The sequence below is a fragment of the Aureobasidium pullulans genome (genome assembly GCF_000721785.1).
Source record: "Aureobasidium pullulans EXF-150 unplaced genomic scaffold scaffold_7, whole genome shotgun sequence".
Classification (NCBI taxonomy): domain Eukaryota; kingdom Fungi; phylum Ascomycota; class Dothideomycetes; order Dothideales; family Saccotheciaceae; genus Aureobasidium; species Aureobasidium pullulans.
The window spans coordinates 818,046-830,842 of record NW_021941027.1 but is presented as its reverse complement, the minus strand read 5'-3'; the positions used below and the strand labels follow the sequence as shown (position 1 = coordinate 830,842).

The window sequence follows — 12,797 nt, the reverse complement described above, 5'->3', positions numbered from 1 at the left end:
GTGGAGGACGTGGAGCATCGTCGGCGGTCGAGGGTCTTGAACGAGAGGTGGGTGGTGCTTGTAGACGTTCGGGCTGGTTGTTGCGCGGCCTGGTCGCATCCGGGTTTGCATTGGCGGTAAATGGGCGCGACTGGCCATGACCTTCCCTAGGCCTGGATGGATCGCGGGGTCTGGATGGATCGCGCGGCGGCCTTGTAGGTTGCGCGGCGGCAGCAGCAGCAACAGAGCGCTTGGTAGGAAAGACGGGAAAGGCGTTGTCCTGGGCCATTGCTGCGGGTGATGGTGAATCAAGCAAAGGCTTGCGGGCTCCTTCGCTTCATCAGCCTGGGTCTTCTGTGTCATAGCCTCCCTTGTCTCACCTGGGCGTGATGGGTCCCTTCTGCGCGAATCGTCTCTTCCTGGCCTTCCTCGGCTCGTCTGTGCAACCTTGTCTGCTACGAAGCGCGACTGTATGCCATGGTCTTGATCCTGTAAGTAATCCTCGTGTGCTGTCGCAACTGATCTGAATCCGGATTGCTCTACTTCCTGGCCATGTGTCGGTTGTGCGTATGCAGCTTGCGGTGCTTTCTGGAGGTAACCCCGCGGAGGGGGAATGTATTCGTTTCCAAAGTCGTACGCCATTCTGCTCCTATCCCTGCGTCTGCGTCGCCGTTGAAGCCAGCGTGAAGCTTATAGTTGCGCCCTGGCAAGCCTGGAATTCAGTCTGCTAATCCTTCGACCAGAAAGAAGAGAAAGGTCAAGATCTGTATGTCGACAAGCAATCTATCCACAACAAGCATGAGATTACTTCTCCTGCTCCAGCATCGTCACACCGAGTTTCAGATGAACTGCCCATGGTTTCGGACCTCCTGTTATTACGCGCCTGAGGAGCTTGGACGCACCACAATGCTGTCAAACCACGTCGACCAACGACATGGTGATCCCGACTTCTTTCCAAAAGCACTCCCATTCTTGTCATGCTTGTGAAACGACATGCACTTTATAGGTGCTCCAAAACACCCCTCGATCCTTCCCAAAATATCTTGTAACCAGGTCCGCAATGGCCGTGCGAGCAAAAAATCGTCGGTGGCTTGCCGAGGTCCGTAGAACACTTGGCCTGTGTTTGAGCCGCATCCAACAGACACCTCAACCGAGTGTGCTCATCTTGCTAACATCGCTCTTTGAACTCTCAGAGCCATCTTTTGGTCGACTGCTTCGGCAAAGTATTTTGCTCTCTCTCGATTTCCATCTCACCATGTCGTACGGATGCTTTCTTCGTGGCTCGATCTTCGGCATGCCTGAAGCCGAGCCATCTTTGACTGCAGTACGACCCTGAAGCATACGACTCTTGTGCTTGCTACTTGACAACCTTTAGACCTGTACACACGTGCCGTCTTGCTTAGCTATCAACGGCTATACCAAGTACCTAGGTCTTTTTGTCTGCTAGTGATCATCCTTCAGCTCTTTGATAAACGCCCTAGTAGACCCCGCTCCATATTTACGGCCGATTGATGATAAGTCAGCCGGCCGAGAGCCAAGGGTAAATATACAAGCACGCTGGCTGTTGAACAATCTGTTCCATCAGACCCCATAATCTGCCTTGTTGCTCCGCCTCTTCCACATTATGGACATAGGTAGACTATACTGCGTATTGTTGTATCATCTACAGAGCTCACGCTTTAACAGGCACTGCTACCGTTGCCGGCGCCGCCGTTGCTGCTGCTGCATACATTGACGGCAAACTTCAAATTCGCAAGGACTTGCGAGATCTTTGGAACGTCAAAAGAGCTCAATTCGAGTGGAACCGAGCAGGTAATAATACGTGCGATTTTCGGTCCATCACAGATCTAACAAGCGTCGGATTCAACAGTCAAGAAAGGGGAACCTTCTCTCTGGTCCCAATTTGAGAAGCAAGTACAACGTCTGCCCTCCTCAACAACATGTCTCTGGTCCAAGACGGGAACCTATACCTGGTCCGAGACACGTGCTCAAGCATGTCGATATGCAGAATTTCTCTCAACCCATGGAGCTCAGTCTAACAAACCGGTTGCTATATATCTCCAAAACTCTCCCGAGTTCATGTTCTCAATGCTTGCCACATGGGCACTTGGTACTGCTCCTGCGATGATCAACTATAATCTTTCTGGTGATGCGTTGTTGCATTGTCTGAAAATCAGCAGCAGCAAAGTCCTTGTGGTCGACGAGGATGCCGGATGTCGGCAACGTGTCGAAGACGTTCGTGATAGAATCGAGCAAGAATTGGGTATGCAGATCATCATCCTGGATTCTTCAACAAAGGCAACAATTGCTGCGATCAGCCCGAAGCCGGTCGATGCTCGTTATAGAGAACATGTTGACGGTGAAACACCCGTCTGCCTAATATATACTTCCGGCACAACTGGGCTTCCTAAGGCTAGTCACTTCCATCTTGAAAGAATCTGGTTCCTTGGCGACTACCGTAGACGTCTCACCAACCAAACTTCCGGACCAAACGGAGATGTCTTCTACAACTGCATGCCGCTGTATCATGGCACAGGCGGTGTTCTCGCTGCTGGCTGTATGGCTTCTGGCCTGACCTTGGCCATTGGACGTAAATTCTCAACCTCAGGCTTCTGGGATGAGATTCGCGAATCTGGGGCGACCGCTTTTGTCTATGTTGGAGAAACCGCACGTTACCTGCTGTCTGCACCTCCATCGTCAAGAGACAAGGACCACAAAGTTCGCTTGATGCACGGTAACGGTATGAGACCAGACGTGTGGAGAAAGTTCCAGGAAAGGTTCGGCGTGACAGATGTTATGGAGTTCTTCAATAGTACTGAAGGCGTCTTCACTCTGAACAACTACAGTCGAAACGACCATTATGCTGATGCCGTCGGCCACCACGGAGCTATCTTCAGGACCGTCTTCCACAAGACTTACGTCCCAGTCAAGCTGGACTACGAGACTGGCGAGATCTGGAGACACCCCAAGACCGGATTTGCTCAACGCCAACCATACGAGGAAGGCGGAGAAATGCTGGTAAAGGTCGAAGACGAGAATGTCTTCAAAGGTTACTGGAATGCGCCTGAAGCCACGGCAAAGAAATACGCTAGAGACGTTTTCGAAAAGGGAGATTTGTACTACAGATCTGGAGACGCGCTGCGAAGAGACAGAGACGGAAAATGGTTCTTTATGGACCGTCTCGGAGACACTTTTAGATGGAAGGGCGAGAACTGCAGTACTACTGAGGTTGCAGAGTGTCTGGGTAGATTTCCATCTATCCAAGAAGCAAATGTTTATGGTGTTGAAGTTCCTGGTAAGTCCACTGCGCATCGTTTATGAATGGTCACTTATCAGATTCCAGGCCACGACGGTAGAGCATGCTGCGCTGCTGTCTATATTGAGCCCCAAGATCGTGCATCTTTCGACTTCAAGGCATTCCTAAACCACAACCAAAAACTGCTGCCCAAGTACGCTGTGCCGCTGTTCCTGCGATTTGTCTCTGATGACCAGGCGCATACGATGCACAACAACAAGCAGAACAAGACTCAGCTGAGACGGGAAGGTGTGGATCCTGCAAAGGTTGCCAACGGGCAAGCTGGATCTAAGGATGTGCTTTACTGGTTACAACCTAAGGGCACTACCTATGAACCATTCGGCGAGACCGAGTGGAAGAGAATAGTAGCAGGCAAGGCCAAGCTATAGTGAGTGAGATCGGGCCTGAAAGTTTACATTGAAGCCGCTGGACTGCACATTAAATCATGTAACGTTCCTGTAGCCTAATTATCTCGATGCCTATTGCTCGCGACGCACGATTGCTGTTTCAACCAGTTCAAAGATTATATGTCAACCCCTTCACCTACGAGGTACTGTCTCCCTCGCCATCATCCCTCAACCATATTTGGAGACGTTGAAGCTGTGGATACGCACAGCGGTTGTCGTCTTGCCTGAGTCTTCCATGGATTTGTGCTACTCCGCACCTTTCCTCTACATACGACTTCAGTCCGAACATCATGGTGCATTTCAGCAGCCTAGGCATGACAGACTCTAGCGCACGTGGAAGCATCATAAAGCCGGTCGAGTTTCCAAAACGTGTTCAATGAATAAACACGTCCATCGGAGTGCATATTCTCTGGTTACTTCTTCACTGCCTTCTCGGGGTTCTTCTCATAGGCTTTACACCATTTCTCCCATTCACGTGCTGCTTTAGTCATGACAGTCTTCAAGTCCTCCTTGACCTCCGCAGTCTCCCAGTGCTCGTCCTCCCAGTTCTTCGCGTCGCCACCAGTTTGACTGGGTGCCCATCCAATAGCTTGGAGACAATCTGTCTCGGTCGGAGCAGCGCCGAACGAGGGGAAAGTCTTTGCATCTTTGTCATGGCATTTCGCCCCTAGGTATTTGTCCAGTACTTCAAGACGAGGAGAGGGCGTGAAGGAAAGCTTCAAAGTGTCTTCGTCATGCTTGCCGGTGGTGGAGGTCGACGTGAGTCGTTTCGTCACGTTACGAGAAATCTTTGCACCTCTGATCGAAGCAGCTGCCCAGACTGCGTCAATCTCCAGCAGTCCTCCGAATGGCCAGATCAACGTGGCCATGATATCGATGGCGGCAGACACAGGTAGCAATCCGGTGGCGATGACAGAGTCTCTCTGAGCTTTACTCTTGCTTCTCATCATTGATTGGACAAACTCGATCTTGAGCTGATCTGGAGAACTTTTGATGCTGTTAGGATAGATAAGAACCATCTCTTCGAGCCCGACTGTACGGTGTGTCTCTTGATCTTCCGGGTGTCCATCTTGTGAGTGCTTATTGGTGCCTTTGTCGCCTTCGATATTGATTCTGTTGATGAATTCCAGGTTGGAGCTCTTCGTCCAGCCCATAGCTACATCAATGGCTTTTGTCGCTTTGCTCTTCACGCCTTGCCAACTTGCAGTTTTGGCAGTCGAGGTTTTTGCTGAACGTACTTCCTCTTGCCATTTTCGTTGCAGTTTGTGGACCTTGGCCTCCTTCTCTCCTTCTTTGGGTGATTTCAAAGGAGGAGGTGGGGGCGTGTAGATTAGGAACCTGGCAGGAATGGCCTCTGGTGGAATGCCATGAAGCTTTGGTTTGGGGAAGGGTACCAGATATGCCACAAGTTTGTGCGGGTCTCGGGTGTAATGAACTGGTGATGAGATATCTTCGGTTGATGACCTCGCGCTCAGCAATCTCTGAGGGGGTGCTGGATATGATGGCTGTCCGCCGCCTGGCTGCAATGTGCTTGACGTGCTAGCGGTGCGAGGAGGCAGAGGAGGTGCCTGCTCATAGTATGCTGGAGGCTGTGCATATGCCTCTGAGTGTTTCTCCGAATTTTGTGGATCCATGTCTTTGACGATTGCTGATTGCTGATACCGGTTGCAGCTTTCGTGATGTCGTTCAGATGGGAAACTGTTGAGTGGGACGAGGAAAGCGCGACCGGCGTTTAAATATCAATAATGTAGCAGAAATCTCGAAACAGCATTTACCTTGACAGCATCTACCTTAACACAGCATCTATCATGACGACGATGGCCGCAAGGTTGCATACGCGGCCACCTGTGTTTCCTGGGGCGTTGTTCGGAATCGTCTGTCATTGGACGATACGCCGTATACGCAAGCAAAATACGGCGGTGTGGCCACTCGAAATCGTAAGCAATCGGCGCAGTATGGCTGGTGGTCGTCTACCTGTATACATATTCTGCAACTGTAGCGGCCTGTAACTATTTGTGGACCACAACGACCATGAGAATCATTGTGTCATACGCAGCTAGTCGTCCGCAACCATCCGAACGAGGAAGCTTGATGACTGGAGACAGCGCTCCCCTCTTTCGCGGCACAACTCCATGTCATGAGTAACCGGAGCAGATATCTTGGAAGTAGCGCTTGTCAAAACAAGCTTCTTTCACGAAACTTGCGCCGAGAAAGGCTTCTTGGTCATGGTGATGTGCTTGCAGTGGGACGCAGAAGAACACAAATTCCTTCCATGATCGTTTTCGGCCCTTCGGCACCGCGGAGCTGATGAACGTCATTTCCTACATCACTTTTTTGGTGTCTCTCCAAGACGGTTATGCTTGTCGCCATCACTATTTAATCAAGAATTGTAGGTGCTCATTCAAGTTGACTTTTCCATCTTCCACTTCTATCTTGTCCGTCATATACTTCAATTCACGATGAACGCCATCCAAGGAACCCACCAGGACGACAAGGGTAACGTCCCTACCCAACACGATCACTACGGTGCTTTTCAGACCGAGATCTACCGCAGAGGAATGTACGACAATGTCGTCCCTACTGTGACTACCAACCCAAACAAGCTTGAGGCACAAGCAAAGGAGGCTATGAACAAGAGAAGCTACAACTATGTTGGTGGAGGCGCCGGCGAAGGAGCTACCATGGACGCAAACCGTTTAGCCTTTAGGACTTGGAAAGTGGTTCCGAGAATGCTGCGCGATACTACGCACCGAAACTTGAAGACAACTATCCTCGGAAAGGAATATCCCACGCCTTGTCTCGTCGCTCCTGTTGGTGTCCAGTCGATCTTCCACGAGGACAAGGAGACTGGAGTTGCCGAAGTTGCCGCTGAAATCGGAGTTCCTTACATCTTGTCAACTGCCTCGTCATCCACAATTGAGGAGGTCGCCGAAGCGAACGGTGACGGACACAGATGGTTCCAGCTTTACTGGCCTCACGACAAAGAAATCACCGAAAGCATGCTCTCAAGAGCGAAGAAGTCTGGCTATGAAGTCTTGGTCGTGACTCTTGATACTTGGTCCTTGAGTTGGCGCCCACTTGACCTTGACGGTGCTTACGTGCCATTTATGAAGGGCATTGGTGATGCTATTGGCTTTTCTGACCCCGTCTTCCGTCGACAGTTCAAGGACAAGCATGGCCAGGAGGTTGAAGATAACATCCACGATGCTGCTCTCGAATGGCAGGCGAAGGTTTTCCCTGGCGCTGCCCACACTTGGGAAGAAGTGCAGCACTTGAAGGACAACTGGGATGGTCCTATTGTTCTCAAGGGTATTCAGCATGTTGAGGATGCTAGAAAGGCCGCTGAGGTTGGTGTTCAGGGCATCGTTGTTTCCAACCACGGTGGTCGCCAGTGCGATGGAGCAGTTGGCAGTCTCGAGATGCTTCCCGAGATTGTCGAAGCGGTCGGTGACAAGATCGAAGTCTTGTTTGACAGTGGTATCAGAACTGGTGTGGACATTATCAAGGCGCTATCCCTCGGCGCTAAAGGTGTTCTTATTGGTCGTCCTTGGGTCTACGGTCTTGGTATTGCCGGCAAGGCAGGAGCTAAAGATGCTTTCAAGGGCCTCTTGGCAGTAAGTGTATCTGGTGAAGGTTATTTGCGAGTAACACGCTAATATTTTTCAGGACCTTGATCAGAGTATGGGACTTGCTGGTATCTCATCTATCAAAGAGTGCGATAAGAGCATGCTTCGTCGCACGTTCTACCCTGGAGACAGACACTCAAATAACTAAACAGTCACTCCGAAACACCCTCGACAGCACGGTTATTGTAGACTATGATTCGAATTTTTTTTAGAATTTATACATGGATTCTAAGATAAATCACTTCTAATACTAGCTACGAAGTATGGTAATGAAATGTTTCTTCCCAAATTGTTGCATTTGTGACCTATTTAATGAATGCTTTCAAGGTTCTATTTTCCAGCGGGATCTTTTTGCTTCTGCCTATTCTTCGTGCGCTAGGAGTTGTGAGTTCTAGTCATCTCCCGCGACCACAGCTGAATATATAGGCTGTAGGAATACACAATGTCTTGGAGTTTAGCACAGTCGTCCATGAAGATGCGCTAGCTATCAACTCTAGTGGAAGTCGCCTTTAAGGTGGTAAGATTATATGTTTCTACAGCTACTCGAGCACACGAGTGACAAAGGTCGGCACATAGGGAGGCTTCATCCACTATAGTACAATCCTCACTTTGCAACAGGGGTATAGTACAACTCGATAATATAGCTCTTAGTCTATATGACGGCCTATGCATCAATTAGAAGCTCACTCTAGAACTACTGTTCATACTACAGCGCTCGGTGAGTTCAGAAGATGCCCCTTAAAAAAAGTGTCTACAAAATATATTCTGTCTAGGTCAAGTGATTGATGACAGGGTGGCCACCTACGCACAGGTTGCGAGGTCTAATTAATAAACATTCGACCTTTAAAGGCAAACATAGCCTATAGCGCACACAAAGATGCCTATGGCGTGACAATTATCTATGTTTTAATTCGTAAAGGGACAACCGTAATCACTACGTTCTTACACGTCAAGACTACGTTATTAGCTAAGCATGTCTCACTCCCGTTTATCGCTGTTAACCTTGCAACTAGAGGCAAATGCAGACACACAAACAATTAGACATCATCTAGGAAAGATCTCTAAGGTGTAGCAAGTCATGAACAAGGGTTTTATATTTAAGCGATGTTACAGCAAGTCGCAGGATCATTGCGACAGGAAGATGCTCTGCGAGCTGACGGTCGCACCAAATTGAAGGATCATAGTGCATTTTCAAACAATATTGCTATCTTCTGCCCGGCTGGCACAATTGGTCAGCGCGTGAGACTTTTATCTATTAGAGATCTCAAGGTTCAGAGTTCGAGCCTCTGGTCGGGCGTTGCTCTTTTTGCCAATTTTTGGTCCTTTACGTCGTCGACCCTTCGTTCTCTCCGTTACGCCTAACTGACTACACTGCCTCTACCAGTCTCTGCATTCGCACTTGGTAGAAAGTTATTAACTTTTTGATGTCGAGTCATCCTTCTGTTGCATCTCATGCCTCGAATCTATTCGTTCAATCTTCTTCAACTGATTGTTACCTTACTTTACATGATTATAGCTCTTCAGTACGTAGTCTCATAGTCTATCGTGTTGTGATCGCCAAACTGCAACTTCCCTCCACGTACCTGAAAAACCGAGTTGAAGTATGATGAGTCCACAAGATGAAGTCTACAAGGCTGTGTTGGCTAACCAGCATATTTGCGAGCCTCCACCATGAACAATTCTATGGTGGACGAGCAGATTCGCCTTATGTTGATCCATTGAGTCTGGTAACTCTCTTCCCAGCTGGGTTCTCACACTGATGTTTCATCAGATGACTGGCCCTAAAGTCTTGTTCAAGATTTTGTATGTAACATGTTCCGTGCGACGTGGTGACAACCGTATCATCAAGAGATGCTGGTGTTCTTTCTTGGGTCAAATCCCGGTACGCTAGAAGTAGAAGTGGTTTGTCGTAGGTTTTGTGAACATGGTCGATAGACATTGCAGGTGACCAGTCTAACACGCTCATTCTGAGAATAAGTTCGAAGGTCACACCACGTGTCAGTGTCTATAGTTGGTTTGCCTTAATGATATCAGCCTATCTCTATTGTAACACATGGCATACGGACGAATCCGGTAGTCCGCTTTGGTTATAAGTCGGAGGGCGAGTGGCTTAGCTAAGAATCGGTGGGCTGGAGCGTGTCGCTTAGTAGCGAAGACGGCTTGAGCATTGTCATTGACAACTCAGCGACAGTGATCCTTCCATTTCTTGCGACTTCAGCCCAATGGAAAACTGTCACTTCAGATGACGATCGACAAGCCCGGTTTTACAGGCATCAGTACATGGTCTGAAATGGGCAACACGTACAACGTAGACGACATCTAGACTCGCCACAGAGTTGAGCGCTAACAGCATGCTAGCATGCAGAGATAATCTCACAATCGATTCGAGGTCGAGATGGTTCTTTGTGACTTAGCTTGGCCTGATCCATGTAGTCCAGAATTGTAGCGTCCACACGACCATGTCAGGGGTAGCGTGAATGTGTACAAAGAGAAATTGCAACAGAACCGAGATTCTCGAACGCAAACTGAGCATCCAACCAGCTATCAAAGATTTTTTTACGATAGTCGAATGCGTGCTTCGCTGAAAGTGGAAAGTTCCCTGTACTTTTTTGGACAATTTAGCTCTACTTGGAAACCTTCTTGTCTAGTGATAGCTCTTTGCATAGCGGCACGGCAAGCCGAGAGCTCGGTTCTGCTCGACTTCCATGGCCCTGTGTTTACAATACTCGGTCCTAAAACACTCAGTGAGAGTGTATCTCAAGGTCCCGAGTATCGAGCTTGTTCAACAGTCTTCCACCTCTTTCTCGTCCTTGACACTATGGTCGATTGGCTGTTCTTCTCTCCTAACTCTACTACCATTCAGCTCCCTAGCTCTTTCTTCCACTACAGTCCCGATCAATTGAGCCAGTCATGTATCCAGAACCGATTCGTCATAATCGAAACAGCATGGAGTGTGTCGCGTGATTATTGTTTTTCTGTCAGATGTGTCATATCGTCCGGGTCAAATGTTGTCCAAGAAGGGATTCCAGAATGCTTGTCCAGCTGTGCCCATACAAGATCCGATTTTAGGTCCGAAGTCAAGGTCCACGTGAGCGCACACGACCAGAAGGCAGCAGCTTTATAGTCTTGTTGGAGAAGTACCACGTCGTTGGGAGTGGGGTTATATTTTGTAGTCATAGAAATCCATAGCGTGATCTTGCGCAACCACGTGCGACCTTGATGGCCACGAGGGGGTCGACATGATTCTTGGGGTTTCCCGAATATTTTTTTTCGCAACAATGCTTGTCTTGTTCTACGTCGCTCCAGAATCTCACTCCTTCAAACATCACCTGCCTAACTTGCTTGATAAGAGAGGATTGACCTGCATGCCCCAGATGAGCAGCAGCTCAGACACTGATAACGCCATCGCAGATAAGCATCAACAGAGCAGGTGCGAACAGGGAGAAATCGCGACATTGGTGCTCGATAGGAATGTCTATCTATCTTCTTGCCAGCACTCTCTTATCATGCCGTGCTCACGCGCGCATATAACTTCTACACCACGCCCACAATCGCTTGCTTTGGATACTCACCTCTTCATGATCAACACTCCCATCCCAACCAAGACCTCGCATCCAAAACACACAGGGCTTGAGGGGCCGGCCCTCATCAGCACTGCAGCAGCAACCCTCACGCGACATTAAACAAATCTACCCACCTCACTTGGTGGCAGCCACGAATCTGGTTATTGTCTTCCAACCGCTATGGACAGTGGAGCACCTTGGGATCATCATCTCCAGTTGAATTTAGCTACTCGCGCCCGCGGCCCCGTGCAAGCGAGTGTGGCCGCCCGACAATCGACATGCAGGAGCGCCTTTTCATGTTCTGGACTCCACAATCTTGCCTCGCATTAATCAGTCAGCCCTCATCAGATCAGTCTTTGAAAAGCCAATATCCACCCATATACTACTTGAGCAAGGCTATGCAGAAAAACAAGTGCCATAGGCGAAGAGAGATGATCAATGCAGCTGATGAGCATCGGCCGAAGCAACCGCGTCGCCCAGGAGAGGCCCGAAGCAGAGTCCCTCGTCTGATGGATGCGAACGCCTGGCTCCACGCGGCCGCCTGCAACAAGCACAGGCTAATATCGGAAGGACTGTTCTGCCGCTCTGGATTTCTCGCCGAGGCAAACGGACGTGCGCCGACTGTTCTTTCGATTCAGGTACGACTGACCTCAGGGCACAAACAACGACACGCGACAATACACAATGGGTAGACGGTGCCGGAGAAACCAGTTCTGCGGCCTAGTTATTTTCACCGCGTTCCGCCGCTCAAGCTGGAGGATGCAAAGTCGCAGACCCACCTCGAGAAGGAAGAGCCGTGGTGGTGGCTTGGAAGGCTTGGAAACGGCGTCAACTCCAGCCTTCCTGACCACCAAGTGAAAGCTTCTAGTAGGTACTTGCACATTCATGCATGTCTTTGCAGCATAGCACACGGCTCGAATCTTTCGACACCTCTATCACATGTACTGCGAGTTGCTAAAATGTATGGACTGGCTCCGCCGACCGGATTTAATTCCAACCAAATTGATCCTGGAGAAGGCGACGTTGACTCGTGGTAAGTCTCGTTGGGCTGTCCGTATCCGCTAGCTCCATTGCCATCCACAATCCACATGGTTCGGGCGCGTCTAACCCAAAATGACGGGGATGCGCTAAAGATGCGACATCCGCTCGCCGGTGGTCGTGTGCGGAAACACAGGGACAAGTCCCTGAAATCGACTGGCTCACTAATCCGGCTCAAGAGGCATGATTCCCTATTGAATGGCCAGGTCTTTTCGAGAGCCTAGAGACCAATTGCGGTACGTCAAGCGTGTATTTCGGCACTTCAGTAATAACGAAGTCTCGAGACTCGCAAGAAAATCGTAGCATGCAAGAAACGGAAGCGACAGGTCTAGGGGAACGGTGGAGCTTGTTGTCTCGTGCATTTTTTTTTTGCTTTTGCTTGTTCGCTTTGCAGGATTGTGAAGCGTGTGAAGATCAGCTAACCACCCACGATACATCGGTAGTTGCTTGTGGACATTTAGTAAATAACCAGACATCATTGGTGCAAAGCGCTTCCTCAGAGAGTCATGAAGATTCAAGATTCAGGCGGAGATTCACGAGGTCGATTCTAGCTTCCAAGCGGTCACATCCGTGTCGCCAGTTGGAGGTCCCCAGTTGGATGTCTCCGAATCGCTTCGGATGAAGGTTTTGAAGCCCCAAAGAGATGAACCGAAGATCAGGGTCTACCTCGGAATTTCACGGATGGTCCACACTGGTTGGTGTGGGGAGTTAGAGTGTCGCGCACGGGTAGGAGGAGGAGATGTCGAGAAATGGTCGTTGATCAAGACAATCTCGTGAGTCAGGACAGACAGTGCAAGAGGCAAGGGAGTACTCGAGTAGGAGCATCCACATCACTGCGTGAAGGTGAGATCGTGGGTGTGCAAGGATGTAGATGGATATATTGATGATG

The 12,797-nt window shown here is 49.5% G+C and overlaps 4 protein-coding genes across 4 annotated transcripts; 3 read left to right on the top strand and 1 right to left on the bottom strand.

The window, feature by feature from the left end:
• Positions 1-1,670: 1,670 nt before the first annotated feature.
• Positions 1,671-3,663, top strand: M438DRAFT_271658 (acetyl-CoA synthetase-like protein; the record flags this gene model as incomplete). The annotated part of the gene is made up of 3 exons (XM_029900502.1): positions 1,671-1,791; positions 1,850-3,267; positions 3,316-3,663. Coding segments are annotated over 3 exons (1,887 nt in total), but the record flags the coding sequence as incomplete, so codon positions are not given.
• A 431-nt stretch (positions 3,664-4,094) lies between these two features.
• M438DRAFT_271411 (uncharacterized protein) lies at positions 4,095-5,315 on the bottom strand (the record flags this gene model as incomplete). Its single annotated transcript, XM_029900476.1, has 2 exons — positions 4,095-4,714; positions 4,883-5,315. 2 exons carry the CDS (start codon positions 5,313-5,315, stop codon positions 4,095-4,097), a joined length of 1,053 nt encoding a protein of 350 aa, XP_029761718.1.
• Positions 5,316-6,140: 825 nt separating this feature from the next.
• Positions 6,141-7,455, top strand: M438DRAFT_271489 (FMN-dependent alpha-hydroxy acid dehydrogenase; the record flags this gene model as incomplete). Its single annotated transcript, XM_029900485.1, has 2 exons — positions 6,141-7,295; positions 7,348-7,455. The coding sequence occupies 2 exons, from the start codon at positions 6,141-6,143 to the stop codon at positions 7,453-7,455; spliced, it is 1,263 nt and encodes a 420-aa protein (XP_029761717.1).
• Positions 7,456-12,086: 4,631 nt separating this feature from the next.
• On the top strand, positions 12,087-12,573 carry M438DRAFT_197141 (uncharacterized protein). The gene has a single exon (XM_029899313.1). It carries the CDS (start codon positions 12,213-12,215, stop codon positions 12,528-12,530), a length of 318 nt encoding a protein of 105 aa, XP_029761716.1. The 5' UTR covers positions 12,087-12,212; the 3' UTR covers positions 12,531-12,573.
• Positions 12,574-12,797: the final 224 nt, after the last annotated feature.

Excerpts from the sequence above, each read along its gene's own strand:
- M438DRAFT_197141 (XM_029899313.1), top strand. The coding sequence starts at position 12,213 with ATGCAAGAAACGGAAGCGACAGGTCTAGGGGAACGGTGGAGCTTGTTG.